The sequence below is a fragment of the Hypanus sabinus genome, chromosome 10 (genome assembly GCF_030144855.1).
Source record: "Hypanus sabinus isolate sHypSab1 chromosome 10, sHypSab1.hap1, whole genome shotgun sequence".
NCBI classification, from domain to species: Eukaryota; Metazoa; Chordata; class Chondrichthyes; order Myliobatiformes; family Dasyatidae; genus Hypanus; species Hypanus sabinus.
Genome location: NC_082715.1, coordinates 136,120,205 through 136,143,395, shown reverse-complemented (window position 1 = coordinate 136,143,395; position 23,191 = coordinate 136,120,205). Strand labels below are relative to the sequence as shown.

At 49.8% G+C, this 23,191-nt stretch overlaps 2 protein-coding genes across 5 annotated transcripts in view; one reads left to right on the top strand and one right to left on the bottom strand.

Moving 5' to 3' along the window:
- cmtr1 (cap methyltransferase 1) overlaps positions 1-8,406 on the top strand; it is a 28,208-nt gene extending 19,802 nt beyond the window's left edge. Inside the window, exons 17-20 of the mRNA XM_059983492.1 lie at positions 5,540-5,644; positions 6,244-6,356; positions 6,662-6,770; positions 7,574-8,406. Of these exons, the coding sequence (XP_059839475.1) occupies positions 5,540-5,644; positions 6,244-6,356; positions 6,662-6,770; positions 7,574-7,709 (463 nt within the window). The 3' untranslated portion in view covers positions 7,710-8,406. The remainder of the gene's footprint in view (positions 1-5,539; positions 5,645-6,243; positions 6,357-6,661; positions 6,771-7,573) is intronic.
- A 4,502-nt stretch (positions 8,407-12,908) lies between these two features.
- The window catches only part of LOC132401161 (MAM domain-containing glycosylphosphatidylinositol anchor protein 1-like), a 49,319-nt gene continuing 39,036 nt past the window's right edge, over positions 12,909-23,191 (bottom strand). The window contains exons 12-17 of one of the 4 annotated variants that reach the window (XM_059983074.1): positions 22,077-22,100; positions 21,528-21,683; positions 21,061-21,222; positions 19,583-19,713; positions 19,053-19,158; positions 12,909-13,993 (exon numbers count right to left, since the gene is read on the bottom strand). In XM_059983074.1, the coding sequence (XP_059839057.1) occupies positions 13,887-13,993; positions 19,053-19,158; positions 19,583-19,713; positions 21,061-21,222; positions 21,528-21,683; positions 22,077-22,100 (686 nt within the window). In that variant the 3' untranslated portion in view covers positions 12,909-13,886. Of the gene's footprint in view, positions 19,159-19,582; positions 19,714-21,060; positions 21,223-21,527; positions 21,684-22,076; positions 22,101-23,191 lie in introns of all 4 variants that reach the window. The other 3 variants (XR_009514505.1, XM_059983073.1, XM_059983075.1) reach the window with 3 other exon arrangements.

Here is a 23,191-nt window from a genome sequence, read left to right as displayed (position 1 = left end):
ATGACTTGGCCTGCACAACCATCTGTGGCAATGAATTCCACAGATTCACCACCCTCTGGTTAAAGAGATTCCTTCTCATCTTTGTTCTAAATGGACATCCCTCTATTCTGAGGCTGTGCCCTCTGGTCCGAGACTCCCCCACAATAGGAAACAATCCTGTCCACATCCACTCTGTCTAGGCCTTTCAGTATTCGATAGGTTTCAATCAGATCCCCCCCCCCCCCCCACTTTCTTCAAAAATCCCATGAGCAGATGGCCCAGAGCCATAAACGCTCCTTGTATGTTAATCCTTCCATTCCTGTGAAACTCCTCTGGACCCTCTCCAATGCCAGCACATCTTTTCTAAGATAAGGGGCCCAAAACTGCTCACGATAATCCAAGTGTGGTTTGACCAATTCCTGATAAAGCCTCTGCATCGTATCCCTACTTTTATATTTTAATCCCCTTGAAATAAATGCAAACATTGCTTTTGCCTTTCGCACCACTGACTCAACCTGCAAGTTAACCTTCACAGAAACCTGGACGAGGACCTCTTAAGTCCCTTTGCAAGTCTGTTTTTTTGAATTTTCTCCCCATTCAGAAAATAGTCTATGCCTTTATTCCTTCTACCTAGGCGCATGACCATGCATTTCCCTTCACCGTCTGCCACTTCTTTGCTCATTCTTCTAATCTATCTTAAGTCCTTCTGCAGACTTCTTGCTTCCTCAACATTACCTGCCCCTCCACCCATTTTTGTGTATCCACAATCTTGGTCACAAAGCCATCAATCCTGTCATCCAGATCATAGAGACATAGAAAACCTCAGCACAATGCAGGACCTTTGGCCCACAAAGCTGTGCCAAACATGTCCCTACCTTAGAACTACCTAGACTTTACCCATAGCCCTCTATTTTTCGAAGCTCCTTGTAGCTATCCAGGAGTCTCTTAAAGGACCCTGTCGTTTCTGTCTCCACTGCAGCCGCCGGCAGCCCATTCCACGCAGTCACCACTCTCTGCATAAAAAACTTACCCCTGACATCTCTGTACCTACTTCCAAGCACCTTAAAACTATGCCCTCACGTGCTAGCCATTTCAGCCCTGGGAAAAAAGCCTCTGACTATCCACACAATCAATGCCTCTCATTATCTTGTACACCTCTATCAGGTCACCTCTCATCCTCCGTCACTCCAAGGAGAAAAGGCCGAGTTCACTTAACCTATTCTCATAAGGCATGCTCCCCAATCCAGGCAACATCCTTGTAAATCTCCCCTGCACCCTTTCTATGGTTTCCACATCCTTCCTGTAGTGAGGCGACCAGAACTGAGCACAGTACTCCACGTGCCCTTAACAATTGACTCCAAACATCTTTGCAACCACTGAGGTCGGCTAACTGGCCTATAATTTCCAATCTTCTGCTTCCCTCACTTCTTGAAGAGTGGAGTGACATTTGCAATTTTCCATTCCTCCGGAGCCATTCCAAAATCTAATGATTCTTGAAAGATCATTACTAATGCCTCCACAATCTCTTCAGTTGCCTTTTTAAAAACCCTGGGGTGTAGACCATCTGGTCCAGGGGACTTATCTACCTTTCAGCTTCCTTAAGCACCTCCTCTCTTGTAATAGCAACTGCACTCACTTCTGCCCTACTAACACTCTCAAATTGCTGATGCACTACTAGTGTCTTCCAGAATGAAGACTGATGCAAAATACTTAATCAGTTAATTTCCTTGTCCCGCATTAATGCCTCTCCAGCATCATTTTCCAAGAGTCTAATATCCACTTGCTCCAATATCACATTATATATCTGATGGTATCCTTTTTGGTAATTTTGGCCGGTTGACCTTCATATTTCATCTTTTTTCACCTTATGTTTTTTTCTCACTGCACACTGCATTCACTTGTGTACCAAGTGCCCCATCCTCAGTCCTATCACTCCAGTTCCCACCCCCCCCCCCCCCGCCAACTTCATTTAAACCCTCCTTAACAGCTGATAATGAGCCTTCCTCATAAGACATGTTCTGTCATTCAGGCAGAATACAGGATGCTGCCAGGTTAGAGAATGTGTCTTATGAAGAAGAGTCCCTCCTCATTTCCATTCTAAAAGGACACCCCCCTATTCTGAGGCTGTGTCCTCTGGTCTTAGACTCTCCCACCATAGGAAACGTCCTCTTCACATCCATTCTAACTGGGCCTTTCAATGTTTGATAGATTTTAATTAGGTCACCCCCCCCCACCCCGTCATTCTTCTGCATTCCAGTGAATACAGGCCCGGAGCTATCAAATGATCTGCAAATGACATGCCATTCAATCCTCGAATCATTTTCATGAACCTCTTCTGAACACTCTCCGGTGTCTTGCCTTTCTAAGATCAGGGGCCCAAAACTGCTCTCAATAATCCCAAGTGAGCTCTCACCAGTTCTTTATAAAGCCTGAACATTACAGCCTTGCTTTTGAGGTGAATGCTGGCATCACATTTGCCTTCTCACCACTGGCTCAACCTGCAAATTAACCTTTAGTGAATTGTTGACAGGTTTTTGGAGTTTTCCTTCTGATTTGATATAATCCACAATGGTTAGCTCAAAAATGTTTTAAATTTAGAAACGAGACAGTGCAATGTAAAAATAGTTGTAGCAGCTGCACACATTTTCGTGGCATTGTATGCGTCGCTGTATACAACCTTGAGATTCATTTTCTTGTGGGCAATCACCGTAGATACAAGAAACAATGAAAAACCACATTCAGCAGGGTGGGACAGCATCCATTGTACAGAAGGAAAGCAACGAACTGAGCAAATACAACAAGAAGGAGAAGGAAAATAAATAATAATGACAAATAATAAACTAGAATATAAAAGCAAGGATGTAACGTTGAGACTTTATGTTGAAGCCTCACTCGGAGTGTTGTGAGCAGTTTTGGGCCCTTAGAGGGGAAGTGCTGAACTGGAGAGGATTCAAAAGAGGTTCACGAATATTATTTTGGGTTTGAATGACTTGTCATATAAAGATCATTTTGATGACACTGGGCCTGGTATTCACTATAATTCAGAAGAATGAGGAGTGACCTCATTGAAACCTATTGAATGATGAAAGACCTTGACGGAGTGGATGTGGAGAGGATGGTTCCTATGTTGGGAGAGTCTAAGACCAGCGGACGTAGCTCTCAGAATAGAGGGTTGTCCTTTTAGAATGGAGATGAAGAGGAACTTCATTAGCCAGAGGGTGGTGAATCTGTGGAATTCTTTGACACAGGCAGCTGTGGAGGCCAGGTCTTTGTAGTTAAACTTTTCACCATTGCTCACAAAATACTGAGGGATCTTAGCAAGTCAGGCAGTTTGTATGGAGAGGAATAAGGAGTTAACGTTTCGGCCTGAGACCCTTCATCAGGACTGAAACCCACATGCCTTCGGTCTACCTTATTCTGCCATCTTCCCCTTTAGTTTCTGGTCCTGCTGAGGCGGCTCAGCCCAAAAAGTCAACTCTTTATTCTTCTCCGGATTTCCTCCAGCATTTTTTGTGTCTTCTCTGGATTTCCGGCATCTGAAGGTTTTGTCTTTCTTGCCCTCTGCTTCTACCATCAAGTCAGTTGTGCTTTCACATGTGCAATCAAAACCTTGTCTGCAGTAACATTACAGGCAGGTCAATTCATAGATAAATTATACAAAATAGAGAAGGAGAAGACTGAAAACCCACGAGCTAGTGTAAAATATACTGGGACATTCACTCAATAATGTAAAAATATACAGTGCCTATAAAAAGTATTAACACCCCCCCCCCCCTCCCCCCCGGGATGTTATGATGTTTTACAACTTTGAATTACAGTGGATTTAATTTGGCTTTTTTTTGACACTGATTGTACAGGGGGAAAAAGACATGGCAAAGTGAAAACAGATATAAAACACAAAATAATTGATTGCATAAGTATTTATCCCCTTCAAAATGGCTCACCAAATCATCACTGGTGCAGCCAATTGGATTTAGAGGTTACATAATTTGTTAAATGGAGATCAATCGATGTGCGGTCAAGGTTTCAATTGATTGTGGTAAAAAATACATATTCCGTATCTGGAAGGACAGGCTTTCAGTAGCTAAAACACAAGTTGTGCGTTTTACAAAGATGATCAGTAGACCTGCATTTGATTTGAAATTATTTGGTCTGGATAATCTGACATGGAGGCACCATATCAGTAAAATAATTGATAAATGTAAAGGGGCGTTTGGTGTCTAGGTATTCTTGGGGCACTATGCAAAAGTCTCTGTTGATTTGTACTTCATTATGGCTGTGTGGTTTATGGATCAGTTTCATCTTCAAATTTAAAATGTTTTGGATGTGACCCAGGCACAGGCTTCAAGACTTCTGTTGTGGTGCAGTCAGGTCATTTGTTTCAGCTTCACTGCTTGAAATGGGACAATTACCCTTCCAGTTGCAGAGGCTGAAGTTGTTGTGAACATATTCCCAAGTCACTGAATATCCCTTGCAGTACAGTTAAAGTCAGTCATCAAGAAATGGAGAGAATATGACACAGCTGTAAATCTGCCTAGAGTAGACCGTTTTCAGAAACCGAGTGACCATACAAGAAGGGGACTAGTGAGGGAGGCCACCAAGAGACCTATGACAACTCTGGAGGAGTTACAAGCTTCAGTGGCTGAGATGGGAGAGACTGTACATACAACAACTGTTGCCCGGGTGCTTCAAAAGGTGCAGCTTTATGGGAGAGTGGCAAACAGAAAGCCTCTGTTGGGGAAAAAACACGTGAAATATTGGCTGCGTTTACTAGAAGGCATTTGGGAGACTGAAGTCAGCTAGAAGAAGGTTCTATGATCCGATGAAACCAAAATTGAGCTTTTTGGCCATCAGACTAAACATCAAGTTTCGCATAAGCCAAACACCACGCATCGTCAAACACAACATCCCTGCCGTGAAGCATGGTGGCGGCTGCACCTATCCACACAGACTCAAGGCTGTAATTGCTGCCAAAGGTGCATCTACTAAAATCTGAATTGAAGGGGATGAGTAATTATGCAATGAATTATTTTGTGTTTACTTGTAACAAACTTAGCCCAATGTTAGAAATTTGTTTTCACTTTGACTTGAAAGACATTTTTTTTGTTGATCAATGTCAAAAAAGCCAAATTAACTCCACTGTGATTCAATGCTGCAATAACAATAAAATAGGAAAACTTCCATGGGGCGGGGGGAGGTAAATGCTTTTTCTAGGCACTGTACTGGGACTCATTACAGTGTAAAATATACTAGGACATTCAGTGTAATGTAAGCACTCTGCCTCTGAATCTTTGTCTAGCCTGCCCACAGGACCATGTCAGATACTTCGCTGTAGTCTCTGTAGACAGTGTCCACTGCCCTGCCCTCACCTACCCCTCGGTCACTTCCTCGAAAACGTGTCAGGCACTGGGGCAGCGTTAGGGAGGCGTCAGGTATCTGACTCATTGCGAGAGGGGTGAGTGGACACGGGAGAGTGCAGCGGGAGGGAGTGGGGCAGGAATGAGCGAACATGGGAAGGTGTGACGAGGGGTGAGCGAAAGCAAGGGAGGGTGGGTTGCTAATGTACGGTCAGGGCAGAGTCTTTCCACTGGACCCACAAATACACTGTGTGTTACAGCGTGAAGGAGGTGTACAGGCTGGAGGACGTGGAGAGAATATTTGTCAGGTAGACACTGATGGTGATCCTCAATGGGGGTCTGTGTGTGTGCGTGTTGGGGGGGGGGGGAGGTCCTGCGGTGTGGGTCAGTGCGTGTGTGGGAACGTCCTGGGGTCTGGGTTAGCACGTGTGTGGGCCCATTCTCCCCCCCCCCCCCCCATTGTGGCTGTGGGATCCTGTTGCTCGGTGAGGGTCAGCATGTAGTGTTCGAGAGGGGGAGTGGGTGTAGCTGGGTGTGTGTGTAATGTGTGGGGTGTTGGCTGTCCAGGGGGTGTATGGATGGGAGTTGGAGGTGGGGTTGTGAGTGGGTGGGATTGTGTGTGAGACAAGAGAGGAATGTTGTGTGGCAGGAGGGGAATGTCAGATGGTTTGTGTGTGTGATGGGAGGGGAATGTCAGGGTGGGGTTGTGTGGGTGGAATTGTCTGTGACGGTGGGGCAATATCGGGGTGGGGTTATGTAGGTGGGATTGTATGTGACGGGAAGGGAATATCGGGGTGGGGTTTTGTGTGGGTGGATTATCTGTGTGACTGGGGAGCAATATCGGGGTGGGTTTGTATGTTTGTGAGTTGTGGTTCTCTCAGACTCCGAGCCCTGACCCTCTTCCCAGGCTGGAGATGAAGGTGACGAAAGGGTCAGGCGGTGTACCCCGACTCTCGTACACTGGCCGTGACGATCGACACTTCCTGCCCACCGGCCTGCACGTGGTGAAGACCGTCAATGGTGAGGGGGAGGCTGTGCACAGATGGCAGGGCTGGCGCGGTGAATGGTCAGTGGCTAGGAGTCCACTGGGGTGGGAGGTGTCCGCAGCAGTCTGTGATCGCGGTGATGCTGTGGGAGGGGTTGATGACCAGCGTGGGGCAGTGGGAGGGGTCGTTGACCGGCGTGGGGCAGTGAGAGGGGTCGGTGACGGATGTGGGCAATGGGAGGGGTCGGCAATGGGCGTGGGGCAGCAGGAGGGGTCGATGACTGGGAGAGGTCTGCTGTAGTCAGTCGGCAGGTTTCACTGACAGCTCGGTCACCCACAGACCCCTGGACGATGGCATACAGCCGGAACACAGGCCGAAAGTATTTCTACAACACTCGGACGCAGGAGGCCAGCTACCAAATGCCCCCTGACTCAGTCGCCCCCTTCACGTAAGTATCTATGGCAACTGTATCCATGCTCCCTCCATCTATATCCCCTCATGATCATGTTTGGCTGTCTCCTGCCCCATTGTTGCTGCCACCCTGTTCCAGGCTGGCCCCAGAAATTGGGTGCAGGAGGGAGGTGAGGAATGTGGGGGGGTTGGGAGGTCATCAGCGAAGAGTCCAAGGGAACTGATGATTTTTTTCTCCCTCTACCCCTCCCACCCCCCTCCGGCATCTCCCATCCCGGGTGCCTCCCCCTGGCCCCTCTGCCCTCACCCCCTCTCTGCCCTCCCCCTTCCTCTCCCCCACTCCCCTCCCCAATCTCTCCCCATCCCCTTCCTCTCCCCCACTCCCCTCCAATCTCTCCCCATCCCCTTCCTCTCCCCCACTCCCCTCCCCAATCTCTCCCCATCCCCTTCCTCTCCCCCACTCCCCTCCCCAATCTCTCCCCATCCCCTTCCTCTCCCCCACTCCCCTCCCCAATCTCTCCCCATCCCCTTCCTCTCCCCATCCCCTTCCTCTCCCCCACTCCCCTCCCCAATCTCTCCCCATCCCCTTCCTCTCCCCCACTCCCCTTCCTCCCCTCCCTCCCCTCCCTCCCCTCCCCCCTCCCTCCCCCCTCCCTCCCCCCTCCCTCCCCCCTCCCTCCCCCCTCCCTCCCCCCTCCCTCCCCCTCCCTCCCCCTCCCTCCCCCTCCCTCCCCCTCCCTCCCCCCTTCCTCCCCTCCCCCCCTTTTCCTCTTTCCACCCTCCCCCCCTCCCCCTTCCCTCTTCCCCCTCCTCTGTTGCCCACATCCTCTCTCCCCCCAGTGTGTGCCACCAACAGCGGCTATTCTGGACATGGGCTGAGGGTGTACGGGTCCATGACTGTCAGACACAGCAGGACCCCAGCAAACTCTCCAAGGATGACGTCCTCTCCTTCATTCAGGAGCACCACCCCATTTAGGGGCAAAGCTGTCATATGCTCCAAACTGAACTGCATCCTGACCCGGATTGGCTGCTAACCTGGACTAGACCAGCGTCTATCTGAACCTTGAGCAGACCAGATCCTGACCTAAACTGGACCGTCGCCTGCTGGACTGCATTCTGATCCGGAATTAATCAAACTGGCGTCTGGCCCAAACCAGAATGGATCTTGACCTGCACCTGACCTGCATCTACCCCAACCTGGAGTGGATTACCATCCGATCTGACCTGGACCAGACTGACATCTACCCCAACCCAGAACCATACTGGACCCACATTACCCAGTTCCACAGCGGATTAATGTCTGGAACTGTATCTGGCCTGCCCTGGACTGAATCCGGGTATGCATCTGTTCGGACTGGCATCTACCCTAAACTTAATCAGCATCGGGACAGGACCTGGACTGGATTTCCATCTGTTCGAGACTAGACCCCAATTAGAGTGGCGCCTGCCTCATTCTGAGATCTGAGTCGCAGGGCCCGGACCCTGGGATCCTCTTTGTGAAGCTTTTATCAGGCTGGGCTCCCAGAGCTCAACTGACCCCGATCCCTGAAACCTGTCCCCAGATCCCCATCCCCAACCCCACCCACGTGTACCCACCCTCCGCCCCACTGAGTGTACATTGTTGAATTTTGTATGAAGAGAATAAATTTAAGTTTCTCAAATCTTCACCTTTATGAACTCGAAAGTGCTGCCTCTGACCTCTTGATCCCTGACCTCCAGGGCACTGACCCCTGTTGGCTCCCTGGCCATCTGGAGATTTGTTCCAGGAGCCTGAGTGTGGGATTAGGTGACGGAGGAGTTGCGGGGGCGGGGGCATATGTGTGTTTGCTTCAGCTCAGAGCCTGCCTGCTCCATGCAAGCTGAACAGCCCAACCTTGCCCTGTTAGCTCACATTAGGCCCATATCCCTCGGCACCTTTCCTGTCCAAGTGCCTTTTTAACATCGTGATTGTACCCACCATCCACTGGTGACAAGCTCATCCCTCTCACATTAGCCTGGAACCTCCCGTGTGGAACTCTGTGCTCTAGTCACGAACTCTGAATGATGTGCCCTGACAAAGATCTTTGTATCTTCTGTAGCCACAGGCAAGGTCACAAAGGAGTGGAGTATAGCCAGTATTCTTAGAGGAACAAGACAAGCCATGGAACTAGAAGCCAATGAGCCTTTCATCACAGATAGGGAATTTCCTGGCAAAGATTTGTAGGGACAGGATTTACTTGCCTCTGGAAAAGCAGAGGTTTATCAGGGGCAGTCAGCGTGGCTTTGTGTAGGTACGGTCATGTCTTACAAGCTTGGTTGAGTTTCTGAGGTGGTGACAGAGGTGACTGATGAGGTAATGAATGTAGTCTGCTTAGTGAGGCATTTGACAAGGCCCTTTGTGGTAGACTCGTCCAGAAGATGCACTGACAGGGATGGGGCGGGGGGTTGCGGTTCTGTATCCAGTGATGTTCCATAAGGTTAGTGCTGGAACTCTGTTGTTTGTGATATGTAGAAAACATTTGGATGAAAATGTAGGCGTTTTGATGCAGATGATGCAAAAATTGATAGAGTTGTGGATAATGAGAGAGATTGTCAAAGGATGCAGATCAGTTGCAGATATGGGCAGCGAAGCGGCAGATCAAAATCCAAATTAAATTTATTATCAAAGTACACATATGTCACAATGCACAACCCTGAGATTTAATTTTTTCTGAGGGCAATCACAGTAAACACAAGAACCATAATACAATCAGTGACGGGACCGCCACACAGCACCACGGAGGCATAGTGGATATATAACACTATCTCAGGGTGTCAGAATTCAGAGTTCAGTCCTGACGTCCTTCCCGTCTGCTCAAGTCCTTCCCGTGGAATGAGTGGGTTCCGGGTGTTCCTCTTTCCTCCCACAGCAAGTTAATCAGTCTTTGTAAATTGTCCCGAAACTGAGTTAGGAGTGATATTGGGAGTTGCTAGTGGCACAGCTCAAAGGTCTGGTAGGGCCTATTCCACACTGTATTGCTAAATTTGAAAATATGAACAGGATGCACAAATGACCAATGTGCAAAAAATAACAAATGCTGCATGTACAAGAAGAAAGAATGGTAAATTAATAAGTAGATGTCACTGGAGTTGATTTTGGATATAGACCATAAGACAAAGTAGCAGAATTGGGCTATTCTGCTCCATCATGGCTGACTTATTAAGCCTCCCAATCCCAATCTCCTGCCTTCTTCCCATAACCTTTGACACCCTGTCTAACCAAGAACCTATCAGCCTCCGCTTGAACATGCAATCACTTGGCCTCCACAGCCGTCTGTGGCAATGAGTTCCACAGATTTACCACCACCTGCCTAAAGAAATTCCTCCTCATCTGTTCTAAATGGACACCCTCTATTCTGAGGCTGTGCCCTCTGATCCTAGACTCCACCGTAGGAAGTATTCTATCCACATCCGTGCTATCTAAGCCTTTCAGTATTCAATAGCTTTCAATTAGATCTCTCCTCATTCTACTGAACTCCAGACAATACAGCTTAGAGCCATTAAACGCTCCTGATATATTAATCCTTTCATTACTAAAATCATTCTCATGAACCTCTTCTGGACCCTCTCCATCTTTTAGATAAGGGGCACAAAACTGCTCACAATACTCTGAGGCCTAACCAATGCCTTATTAAGCTTCAGTATTACACCCTTGCTCTCATATTCTGGTACTCAAATTGAAGGCTAACATTGCATTTGCCTTCTTCGCTACTGACCCAACCTGCAAGTTCCCACTCTGCCTCCTCCCAGTCAGCCAATCTAATATCTTTCCTATAATACCATGGGCTCTTTTCATGTGCAGCACCTTCTGAAGATCCAAATAAATTACATAACCGACTCCTTTGTCTACCCTGCCTGTTATTTCCTCAAAGAATTCCAACAAATTTGTCAGGCAGGATTTCCCCTGAAGGAAACCATGCTAGCTTTGGTCTACTTTATCATGTGCCAGATCTGGTGCAGTTATAGCACAAGGAGAAGTCTGAGGTGTTGAGAGCAAGATGATGTATACAGTGGCTGGCAGGGTCTTTAGAAGCATTGATGTACAGATGGATTTTGGGAGCAAGTCTATAGCTCCCTGAAAATGGCAACACAAGTAGGGTCTGTTCTTCTGTTCATCCTATAATCTTATAAACCAGAATCAGAATGATGTTTATTATCGCTTGTTCTGTCATGAAAGTTGTTTTATGACAGCAATACAGTGCAAAGATGTAAAATGACCGTAAATTACAAATTGCTGCGCAAACGGAAACAAGGAACTCGTGTTCATGGACTGTTCAGAAATCTGATGGTGGAGGGGAAGAAGCTCTTCTTGAAACATTGAGTGTGGCTCTTAAGGTTCCTGTATCTCTTCCCTCGCAGTAGCAACAAGATGACATGACCTGGGTGGTGAGGGTCTTTAATGATGGATGAGATCTGCTTGGTGAAGATGTCCTTGATGGTGGGGTCAATTGTGCCCTCTAGAAATTTCACCCCTCAGCCTCCAACATTGCAGTGAGGTACACCCAGTCTGGCCAAACCACAACGCCCCCATTCCAGGCAACATCTTTAATAAACCCAGACAATCCAATCCCTCCTTCATACTCACTCTCTCCATTCCAGACAGCATTATGGTTGAACCTCTTCTACACACTCTCTGTTGCTACCATGTCCTTGTTGTAGTGTGGCCAGAACTGTACGTAACAGTCCAGGTACAATCTAACCAAAGCTTTACCACATCTAGCCAATGACCATCTGATCACTCCAAGTACAGTCTAACCAATGTTTTATACAGCTGCACCATGATGCCCTCTCATACTCAATATGCAGGCAGTGATGGCAAGCTTTCCAAATGCCTCTTTACCACCCACCTGTGTAACTACCTACCATCTTTCACCATAAGTTCTCCCTGTATAGCATCACTGTCAGGACCCCTGCCATATACCTGTATATACTGAATATCACACAAACTGCTGGAGGAATTAAGCAAATCAGGCAGCATCCATGGAAATGAATAAACCTTTGACGTTTTAGTCCAAGGCCCTTCATCAGGACTTGAAAGGAAGGGTGAAGAAGCCAGAATAAGAAGGGGCGGGAAGGGAAGGAGGGCAAGCAAGAAGGTGAAATGTGAAGGCAGGTGGGCGGGAGCGGGGTATGAAGTAAGAAGCTGGGAGTTGGAAAAGATAAAAGGGCTGAAGAAGGAGGAATCTGATAGCAGAGAAACCATAGGAGAAAGGGAAGGAGTTGGGGCAGTAGGTGGAGATGATGGTTAGGTAAGAAGGAAAGAGTTTACCTGTATATCCTGGAATTTGATCTCCCAAAGCGAATTACCTTACGCTTGTTGAGATTAAATTCCATCTGTCACCACTCTGACCAAACCTTTAGCTGATCTGTCTTCCTCTGTTTTGTTTGACAAACATATTCACTGTCTCTGAGTCTCCAATTCTTGTGTCATCCAGAAACCTCCCAATCAGACCACCTACGGTACATTTTCAAAAGGAGTCAGCACCAATCCCTGCTAACACCAATTGTTAAAGACTTCCAATCAGAGAGAGGCCTGTCCACCCCACTCCCGTCTCCTGTCTCCAGGCCAGTTTGGACCCAGCTCACCAATACACAAGACTTTGGAGCAGAATTAGGCCATTCTGCCCATCGAGTCTGCTGTGCCATTTCACCGTGGCTGAGTAATTACCCCTCTCAACTCCATTTGACTTTGACACTGACTAATCAACAACTATTGATCTCTGCTTTAAATATACCCAATGACTTGGCTTGCACAGCTGTCTGTGGCAATGAATTCTGTAGATTCACCACTCACTGGCTGAAGAAATGGCTCCTCATTGCTGTTCTAAATAGACACGAATCTAGTCTGAGGCTGTGCCCTCAGGTACTGGAGTCCCCCTCTAGAGGAAACATCCTCTCCACATCCATTCTATAGGATGGAGAGGCTGCAGCCATTGTTTGTGAAGACTTCCTCCACTCCTGAACTCTAGGCAGGTGGGGAGGGGTTCGGAGTTCAGAACTCCTCCTGGAGCCTGAGCCGACTACTGCCCCTCCCCTAGGGTCTGTCTGCACCTGGAGTGAGTGCAGGCCATGTCCACGGGCTCTCTGGAAGGGTTGTGGGGCAACTGAAGGCCACAGTGGCCTGAGGAGCCCAGACACGGGGGGGGGGGGGGGGGGCAACAGTTTAATTTTGGGTTCATATTTTGAAACAAAAACAAATGGTTTTAAGAACAAAAAAGATAAAATGTTGGCTTTAAGTAAAAACCCCAGGGAAGCAAACCCCAGAATGTGTCTGGGGGGCAGGGAGAGTGTCCAGAGGAGGGAGGGAATGGTCCAGTGTGTCAAAGAGAGGGTCCAGCAGTCACTGGCCATTTCTCTGGCGGATGGGTCACAGGAAGGAGAGGCTGAGTCAGAGGATTCTTTGGAATAATAATGTTTTATTAAAACTTTGAATAATCTGAGATAAGTTACAGCAAGAGTTTTACATTGTGCTTTTGGTCAGTTTACAATCACGTCTCCATGGGAAGCAGGGGTGGGGAAGGGAGAGAGGTGGGAGGGGCAAGTCCCTGGCCAGTGGAGGGCTGGTAGGAGGGGAGGGGAAGAGGGTGAGTAGTGCTGCATTCGACCAGGGGAACGTGGCACCACAGTTACAGCCATCAGATTCTTGTGTTGTGCTTTAGTCTCGCCAGTGCGAGGGGGTGGGGGGGGGGAGGAGAGAGGTGGATGCTGGAGTGGGGAACGGGGAGTTTGACCGTCAGTCGGCCTGTCCCGGAGAGTGGGACCCAGCAGGGCCGGCATGGTCTTTGGTAGAAGTGTGAGTGGAGGTCAGGGGACGGGTGGGTGGGGTGGGTTAAATGGGACTGATCAGGGTGTGTATGTATCTATCTGTGTGTGTGTACATACGTGTGTGTGTGTGTGTGTGTGTGTGTGCAAGTCTGCATGTGTGCATGTGTCTGCATGTGTGTCAGTGTGTGTGTGTGTGTGTCTGTAGGCTGGGGTGGGGGTTCAATTGAGCAAGTAGGATGGGGGCCGGTCAGTGGAATGGGTGGAACAGGCTGGGCAGATGATGAGGGGCTGGTGTTGGTGGGAGGTTGAGTGTGGAGGCCTGGGGGGGGCAGGGAGGAGAGGTGCTGGCACCTGCCCTGGACCTCCCTCATCACCTGAGCAGTGAGAGGCAGCTCAGAGAGGCCACGACCAGACCGCAGCCCCAGCCAGCTCCTGCCACAGTCGCCCCGTTCCGGTCTTGGTCCCGGGGAATCACATCTGCAACAGAGGAACTTCAGGGTAAGTGACCAATCCGGCCTCCCTCCCACCTTCCTTTATGCACCTGCCTGCACCCAACCCCCCCCCCCATGCCCACACTCCCCCCACCAACCCCCCCATGCCCACACTCCCCCACCAACCCCCCCTTGCCCACACTCCCCCCTCCAATGCCCACACTCCCCCCTCCTCACCAAACCCCCCCACGCCCGCACTCCCCCTCGCCAACTCCTCACACCCACACTCCCCCCTCACTAACTCCCCCATGCCTGCACTCCCCCTCCTCACCAACCCCCACGCCCACACTCCCCCTCCTCGCCAACCCCCCCACACCCACACTCCCCCTCCTTGCCAATCTCCCCCACTCCCACACTCCCCCCTTCACCAACCTGACACCCACTCTCCCCCCTCCTCACCGATTTCCCCAGCCCATACTCCCCCTCCTCACCAGCCCCCACTTATTCCCTCATTCCAGAACACTTCTAGTCCCTCTCTCCCAGCCGTTCAATAAGATCATGGCTTGATCCGGCCATGTACTCTGCTCCATCTACCTGCCTTTTCCCTCAGAACCCTTAAATCCCCAGACATAATCCAATCAAATAAAAATGGGTGAGGTGCTGCTGGTTTGGAGGGTAACAAATGTGCCTTTATTTAAGAAAGGCGGTAAAGACGAGCCTGGCAAGTGCAGGGCAGGTGGTGCTAGCTAATCGACTGGAGACTTAGCTAGCCGTACATCCAGAAAGATAAGAATTCACTTAGGGTAGTGAGCATGGCTATGTGTAGGAGATGGCATCTTATGAATTTGATAATGTTTTTTGATGATGTGACCAAGGAAACACAGGAGAGGCGGTGGTAGATGAGGTTCCAATGATAGGCTGCTGTGGAAAGTCAGCTCTCATGGAATCCAGGGAGAGCTGGCTAAAATCAGTTGTACAATTGGCTTGATAGTTTCTTGGACTGGAGGCCCCTATCTCTGTGGCAGCTTCGGGTCGATGTTGGGCACGTTTGTATCAAAGATTTGGATAAGAATATAAAGGACATGATTAATAAACTTCCAAATGACCCTAAAATGTGCATCAGAGTGGCAAGTGAAGAAGGTTATCAAAAATTAGAGGCAGACCACAATCAGATGGGCAGGTGGGATGGAGTGCTGGGTTTTGGAAAGTCAAATCCAGGCCGATCTTTGACAGTGAACAACAGAGCCCTAGGGAGTGCCGTAGAACAAAGGAACCTTGGAGTACAAGTAGAGAGTTCCCTGGAGGTGGGGTCACAGATGGTGATTGTTGACGTGCCAGTCTACACTGGGGGGGATCAGAGGTGGAGGGTGTCAGCGGCATACTCGTGTCCTGGGCCCAGCACAGAGGCAGTCATAAAGAAGTGTCTTTACATTCTGAGGTGGTTTGGCTTGTCACCAAGTACTAACTAACAAATGCCGGTATCCTAATTGGTGGTCTGGCAGTTTGAGTGCACAGGAATGCCAGAAGCTGCAGAGAGTTGTGGACACAGCCCAGTACATCTCGGGTACATCTCTCCCCACAGTCAATAGTATCTATAGGAGACACTGCCTCAAGATGCAATGTGCATCACTGAAGATCCCCACCATCATCTCACAGCTACTGTCAATAGACAATAGGCCCTTCGGCCCTTCTAGCCAGCACCGCCATTCACTGTGATCATACACAATCAGTACCCCATTCCTGCCCTCTCCCCATATCCCTTGACCCCGCTATCTATAAGAGCTCTATCTAACTCTCTTGAAAGCATCCAGAGACTTGGCCTCCACTGTCAGGCAGGACAGAAACCTGAAGTCCCACACCACCAGGTTTGGGAACAGTTACTTCTCTTCGACCATTCAGTTCTTGAACCAACGTTCACAACCCTAATCACTATAGATCATCACAGTGTGACCACTTCATTTTCTCATAATTGTTATTTATTGTAAAATTGTGTATATTTGTTCTTGTGACTGCTGCTTATCTGATGCTACGTGCCTGTGATGCTGCTGCAACGAAAGCCCCTATGCACACAAGTGCATACGAACAATAAAATCACTCTCCACAACTGTTGATTTTTATGTTGTCAACAAACTTTCCTCGATGTTCATTAATTCGGGACCAAGCACGGATCCCATGGAACACCACACACCTCCAAGAGAATAGCACCCTTCCTCCAATACCCATGCCGATTTTACATTTAACTTGCCAACTCACCATGGATTCCATGTGACTTAATGTTGGGACCATGTCAAATACCTCATCACTTCCTCAAAAACATCAGTCCAGTGTGTAATTTCATGACTTGCACCTCAAAGTCGCACTGGCTGCCCCTCACAAACCCACTTTTCTCTCAGAGTTGTCTCCAATTATTTCCAAAATTAGCCTGTGAATTTCTGGTTTATCTCTATAGTCCTTGAAGAAACGAACAACATTTGGCTTCTGTCCGGCCTTCTAGTGTCTTGCCTGTGGCTTGAGACAATACAAGGATCTTTTGCCAAGATCGCAACAATCTCAATTATCCAGGATTGATCCCTTCAGCTCTTCGATAGACCCAGCATCTCTTCCTTGATTTCAGTATGTCTAGGCATCGGCAGAGCCCTCATTGATCTCACTATCCCCCCTTGTACTTGCTGAACACCAATGCATTTTGCACTTCGGCCATTTCCTGTGGCTCCAGACATACTTCCCCTCCCTCTTCCTTGTTACTGTTGTTGTTAATGGAAGTATGAAATACATTGGGATTCTCTTTAATTCTACTCACCAGGAGCGTTTATTGACCCCTTTTAACCTTACAAATTCTACCTCATTTACACCTTAAGCACCAAGCAAGTCCTGGTCTCTACTGGGGGAAGGAATTGGTGCTGTTTTGTTATTAACACAAGAGGTACAGTGAAAAGCTTGTCTTATGGTTCATACAGATCAAATCATTACTCCTGCACTACAGTCACCCTATGACTTTTACATCTTTCCAGACTATTTCCACATATCTGCTGGTGGCTTCCGGGAGGTCTGTACTACTGCCCATCGGAGTGACAACACAGTTCTTTCTCCTGAGCCCTACACACACTGTTTCAGTAGATAAGCCCTCTAGTTTGTCCTCACTGTGACATACTCCCTGATCAGCTGTGTAACCCCTCTCTTTTACCCCCCCCCCCCCACCGCGTCATCTGAACCCTTGAAACCTGCACTGCTGGTCCTGGCCTTCACCCGAGCTTTGACAAGGTCCGAAATGGAAGTCCAGTCTGATAGGTTGGATTATGTGGGATTCAGGGAGAGATAACTAAATGACTATATTTGGCTGGGTGGGAGGAAGCAGAGTCTAGTGGTGGAAGGTTGGTTCTCAGAAAGGAGCCCTGCGTTCTTGTGATGGGACCTTTATGCATACAGTTTGGATGAGAATGTAGTGGTGTTGTAGGGAGTGAAGAATGTTATCAAAAATAACGGAGATTGTGATCAAATGGGTTGCATTGAAGCAAGCTGTTTTAAAATCTACAGAAGCTCCAAGTCCAAAGCAATACACACAAAATGCCGGAGGAACTCAGCAGGTCAGGTAGCATCTATGGAAAAGGGCAACCAGTCGGTGTTTCAGGTCGAGACCCTTCATCAGGACAGGTAATAAGTACGTGGTGTTCCAGTAACAAAGCCAAACCAGAGAAGGACTTTGAAAGTGAATGGTCTAGCCTTGAGGAATGTTGTAAAACAGAGGGCCCTAGGATTACAAGCACGTGGCTCCCTGCAAGTGGAGTCACAGGTGGACAAGAGTGGTGAAGAAGGATATTGGTACAGTGACCTTCATCAGGGTCCTGACAACAGAAATTGTGATGTTATCTTGCAGTTTCAGGACGATAGAAAAATGGAGGGTTATGTGGGAGGGAAGGGTTACACTGATCTTAGAGTAGGTTAAAAGGTCATCACAACATCATGGACTGTACTGTGGTGTGATGTTCCAGGTTCTGTTGTACAAGAGAACCTTGGTTATATAGGAATGGAGGGTTGTGGGCTGAGTGCGGGTCAGTGGGACTAGGTGAGAGTAAGCATTCAGCATTGACTAGAAGGACCCGAGATGGCCTGTTTCCGTGCTGTAATTGTTGTATGGTTAAGAGGCTGGTGAGGACACATTTGGTCCCCCCGTTGTAGGAAAGACATTATTAAACTGGAAAGTGCGAAAAGATTTGAGGATGCAGCTGGGACTCAAAAGCCCGAGTTACTAGAGCAGGAGCTCCCATTGTTTTTTATGCCTCAAACTAATACCATTTAGCAAGATGTCCGTGGACTCCAGGTTGGGAACCCCTGATCTGGAGAGAGGTTGAGCAGGTTGGGGCTTTATTCTTTGGAGTGTAGGAGAATGAGGGGTGAGCTTACGGAGATGTATAAAACTGTGAGTATAGGTAAGGTGCATGGTCAATCTTTTTCCCAAGGAAAGGGAACCAAAATTGGAGGGTTTGCCTTTTGGGTGAGAGGGGATAGATTTATAAGGGACTTGGGGTTACTTTTTCCACACTAAAGATGGTCCCTGTATGGAACAAAGGAATCCGTTAAGGGAGGTGCATTAACAATATTTAAAACTCACTTTGACAGGTACATGGATAGGAAAGGTTTACAGCAGGAGTTCCCAACCTGTGGTCTGTGGACCCCTTGCTTAATGGTATTGGTCCATGGCATCAAAAAGGTTGGCAACCCCTTGTTTAAAGGGATGAGGGCAAATGGGACTAGCTTAGTCAGCATGGGTGAGCTAGCTTGAGGGGCCTGTTCCTGTCTGTCCCTCTATCTGCTGCCCTACTGCTCTGGTTTAAGCCTCCTGAACAAATCTCCCAGGGAGGATATTGATCTCCCTCTAGTTGAGTTGCAACCTGCCCTCTTGTATAGGTCCCACCTGCCCTGGAGGAGAGCTCTGCGTTCGACGTACCTGAAGCTGCACCAGCTCCTTAGTTAGACAATAAGCCCACTTTCTTGCCTTACTATCACATGGAACCTGTGGGTGCGGGGTTCCTGCGGACTCGTGTATCGTTGAGGGGTCTGTGTGTGTGTAGTTGAGGTAGGCATTCTGGACTGATGGGCAGACTCACCTTTCTCCGAGAATGGTCGTTTAGAGCAGGGGCCCCGGGTGATGCTGACATCATCGATGCCGATGTCACCGAGGTATCCAGGCCCACGGATAGCCTCCAGCACCACCTGTGGGGCACAGACCAGCGTGGTAGAGCGGGAGGCTGCCGTCCACCCATGCCCTCCTCTTCCCACCTCATTACTCTCCTCCTCCTACCCACCCATACCGCATACACCCCTCTTCCCTCCCCGCAACCTTCCCCTCCATCGTCTTGTCTTTCCACTGCACCCCTCACTAACACCACACACACTTATTCCTCTGCACACTCTCCCTCGACCCCTTTCTTCCCACCCTTGCCCCTCCCCTCATCTCCACCCCCCACCCTACACACCCTCTCTACACCCCTTCGCTGCCCCTTCCATCCTCATCCCATTTCATTCCCCTCCTGCCCTCTCCCACCTTCACCCTTCATTCCCCTCTCCTCCACTCATCCCACGTTGTTCCCCTCTGACATACCCACCCCTCAGCTCTCCTGCCCCTGCCCCCCATTACCTGGAAGGGTCCACTGGGATTGATGGTCACACTGCCCAGGCGCCATTCCTCCGCTTGGTTCCCGTTCAGGCTCCAGACTGCAGTCTCCACTGCCTTCACCCCCTGGGTCCGCACCAGCACGTTCAGGGAGCCTGGGGACAAGCAGAGGTCAGCAAACCTGCCAGGCTGAGCCCACGGCAGAACAGAACGGGGTCGGAACGGAGCGGAATCGGACCAGAGTCAGACCAAATCAGAATCGAGAGCGGAGCAGGGTCACAACAGACCAGAGTCAGAGCAGATTGATCTGGGGTCAGACGGACCAGTTTTGGAATGTTACAGGCCATTGTCAGAGAGGAGCCTCAGAGCGGATCGGAGTGGAGTGAGTCAGGTTCGGAGTGGATCAGATGACTGGAGCGGAGTGGGTCTGATGACCAGGTAGGGAATTAGTTGGGATGGTAGAAGGGACGGGGTTGGACTGGGATCAGGGAAGAAGGCAGGAGGTTCCTAGAACCTGAATGCACACAAGGACAGACAGGACTATCCCTGTGTGCACGGTGAACTCGGGTGTACAGGATATCTCCTAAGTCAGTGAGTCCGGTATCCAGGCTGGGAGGGCAGTCTCGGTGGGGGAGTTAATGGGGTCAGCGTTGAATCAGGGGAGCTGAAGGCAGCTTCAAGGTGGGGGGGGGGTGCTCATTTTTGCGGAACAATCCCACAGGCAGGATAGGGGGAAATGTGACCTCTGGCGTGTAATAGGGAGCCACAGGCTGAGAACCTATTCCAGGGAATTATGGCACCTATAGTTAAGGAACACTAAAGTGTTCCCACATCCTAGGGGCTCACTTTCAAATTCTCCGCATCTTACATTCTCAATATTAATTGCTCATTTATTCATTATTGTTACTATTATTTTCTTTTTGTGTTGGCACAATTTGTTTTTTTACACTTTGGTTTGTCTGTTTTGTATGCAATTTTTCATTGATTCTGTTGTGTCTGTATCTATTATGAATGCCCACAAGAACATGAATCTCAGGGTTGTTTCTGGAGACACACATGTACTTTGACAATAAATTTGCTTATCCTGCCCCGTCCTGTTGAGAAATGGAGTGTCTATGGGGAGCACTTTGGGAACGGTGACCATAAAATAGTCATGGGAGAAGACTGGGTTGATCCACTCCTGGACTGGGCAAAGTCTATTGTGCATTCGAGTCAGAAGTGCAAGTGCATAGTTCAGTGAATCATTCCTGTGCTCGACTGCCCAATATTCTGTCTGTTTGACATCCTGGAGTGCACAGGAAGCTGATCCTGATCCTAATGCAACTGCTCACTCTCCGTATGAACACCTCAGACCTAACGTTAATCTCAGTGTTTAGAATACCCGGCCTTTCCCGTCAGTGACCAGTTCCAGTTCGGCAGGGAATCCGGAGGAATTTTGACAGGTTAGGGAGCTCAACGGGGTGGGAAGGGTCGGGAGTGAGGATACCTGCGCCAATACCCACCCACGTGCTTGCCGTACATGTGGTAGTAGAAGCTGACGCAGAAGGGGGTGCTCCGCGGGGTCCTGAAGCCCACCCTGTGAGTGACGTTGTACAGGGGGCTGATGAGCCTGGCCCGGTCACCCGGTCTTCGTGGGGTTGATGCCTCAATGAACATGTAGTAGCCTGAGGGTGGGATACGGGGAGTAAGAGGAGTGTAAGGGGAGTGTGTGGCGACAAAGTGAACAGTTTCAGTGCCATGGGTCACCATCCAATCCAGACACCACCCTCCTAACCCCTCTTCCCACTCCAACCACCCCACACTGCCTTCCAATCTCCTCCCTCTACCCTCCTCATCCCATTTCCCAGCCCGCATTCTCTCCTCATGTTCGACGCCCACTCTCCCACCCCACCCATCCTCTTGGCCCCGCTCATCTCCTCATTCCCCTCTCCTCCAGCCCCCCACCCTCTCACCCAACTCTGACACTGACCAGTTCTCTTGCCGCTGTTGTCGAAACGGGGGCCGGTGTTGGGAGTTTTCTTGGGGTCCTGGGTCATGTTACTCTCCCGAGTCCAGTCGAAGTCATCCCGGGTGTCCTGGGTGAAGCCGCAGATCTGCTCGTCCTCGAACCCACACACCAGCTCCCCTGGGACACAGAGTGACCGGGGAGTGTGACTCAGGGTAAGGGACCGGATGGGGGTTATGACCGAGAAGTCGATAGAACGAGGGAGTGACCGGGGTGTGGGGAAGTGATTGAAACTCTGCTTGGCAGGGAAGTGCTAGCAGTGGGGGGAGTAACTGGAGGAGGGTTTGACAGAGAGGAGGGTAGTGACTGATGGGGGGGAGTGACTTGGAGGGGAGCGACAGGGCTGTGGGGTGGGGGTGATGGGTGAAAGCAGCAGCCCATGGTGAACGAGGGGAGGTTGGAGGAGGGGAGATGGGGAAGTGGGGAAGGGAAGCGGAATGCAGTGATGGGGGATCCCCAGGATTAATGGCAATACCCCAAGTACCAGCAAATGTTCTACACACAGACCCTTACCTGAGGGCGGCAGAGAGGAAGCGGCTGTAGGGGAGAAAGGAAAGGGATATGAAAAGCAGCCTCAAAATCCCACCCCTCAGAACTACCCCTCCAGAAATTCCCTCTACCACAACCCCCCCCCCCACATCACTCTTCATCAAACCCCCTGTTGGACACCCACCTCAACAGGACCCCAAAATAACACCCTACCCCATTTCATACAGTATCCCTCCCCATCCCATCCCTCCCTTCCCCCTTCAATACCTCCTCCCATCTCTACACGTACCATCACCCCTCCCATCTCAATATCTCCTCCTAACCCCATGTCCAGGTCCCATCTCTACTTCCCTCCCCCCATCTATCCCTCGCTCCCATCTCTTCCCTCCCCTTGATCACCCTCACTTCCCCATCTCTACCTCCGCCAGCTCCCCTTCCCCTCCCACCTGCCCCTCCCCATCTCTCCCAACCCCGACCATCTTCCTCACTTCTCTCCCTCCCTCCCATGTCAACCTCTCCCTGCACCTCCCTCCCTAACCCTATCTCTACCACTCCCCGCATCTCCTCCCCCCACCTTCCTCCCTCCTACTTCTCTTCCTCCCATCTCCCTCCCTTTTACGTATCTTCTCCCTCACTCCTTCACCACCCCATCTCTACCTCCTCCCACATCTCTCTACATCTCCCCTCCCTCACTTCTCTGTTCTCTCTCATCTCCCTCTTAATACCATCTCCTTCCTCCTCCCATCTGCTCCCCTCTCCCTCGCTCACTCTGCTTTCTCTCCATCCCCTTCTCTCCCACCATTCCATCCCCCCTCCATTCCTATCTCCTCTTCTCCATCTCTAACTACTCTCCCTTCTCCTGTCTTCCTTCCCATCCCATTTCTCCCTCTCTTCTATCCCTCACTCCCCCTTCAATCCCTCCCTATCTTCTGCCCCTCTCTCATCCCCCCCACATCTCTTCCTCCTCCTTGTCTCCCTCTTACTGATCTCTCTCCCATCTATCGCCCAACCTATCCCTCCCACCCCATCCCACCTCCCAACCCCTCTGTTCTCTACCTCTCTCCCATCTACCCCCCCTCCACCTCCCCATATCTCCCTACCCCTCCCAGCTCTCCCTCCCTCTCCCAATCTCTCTCTAC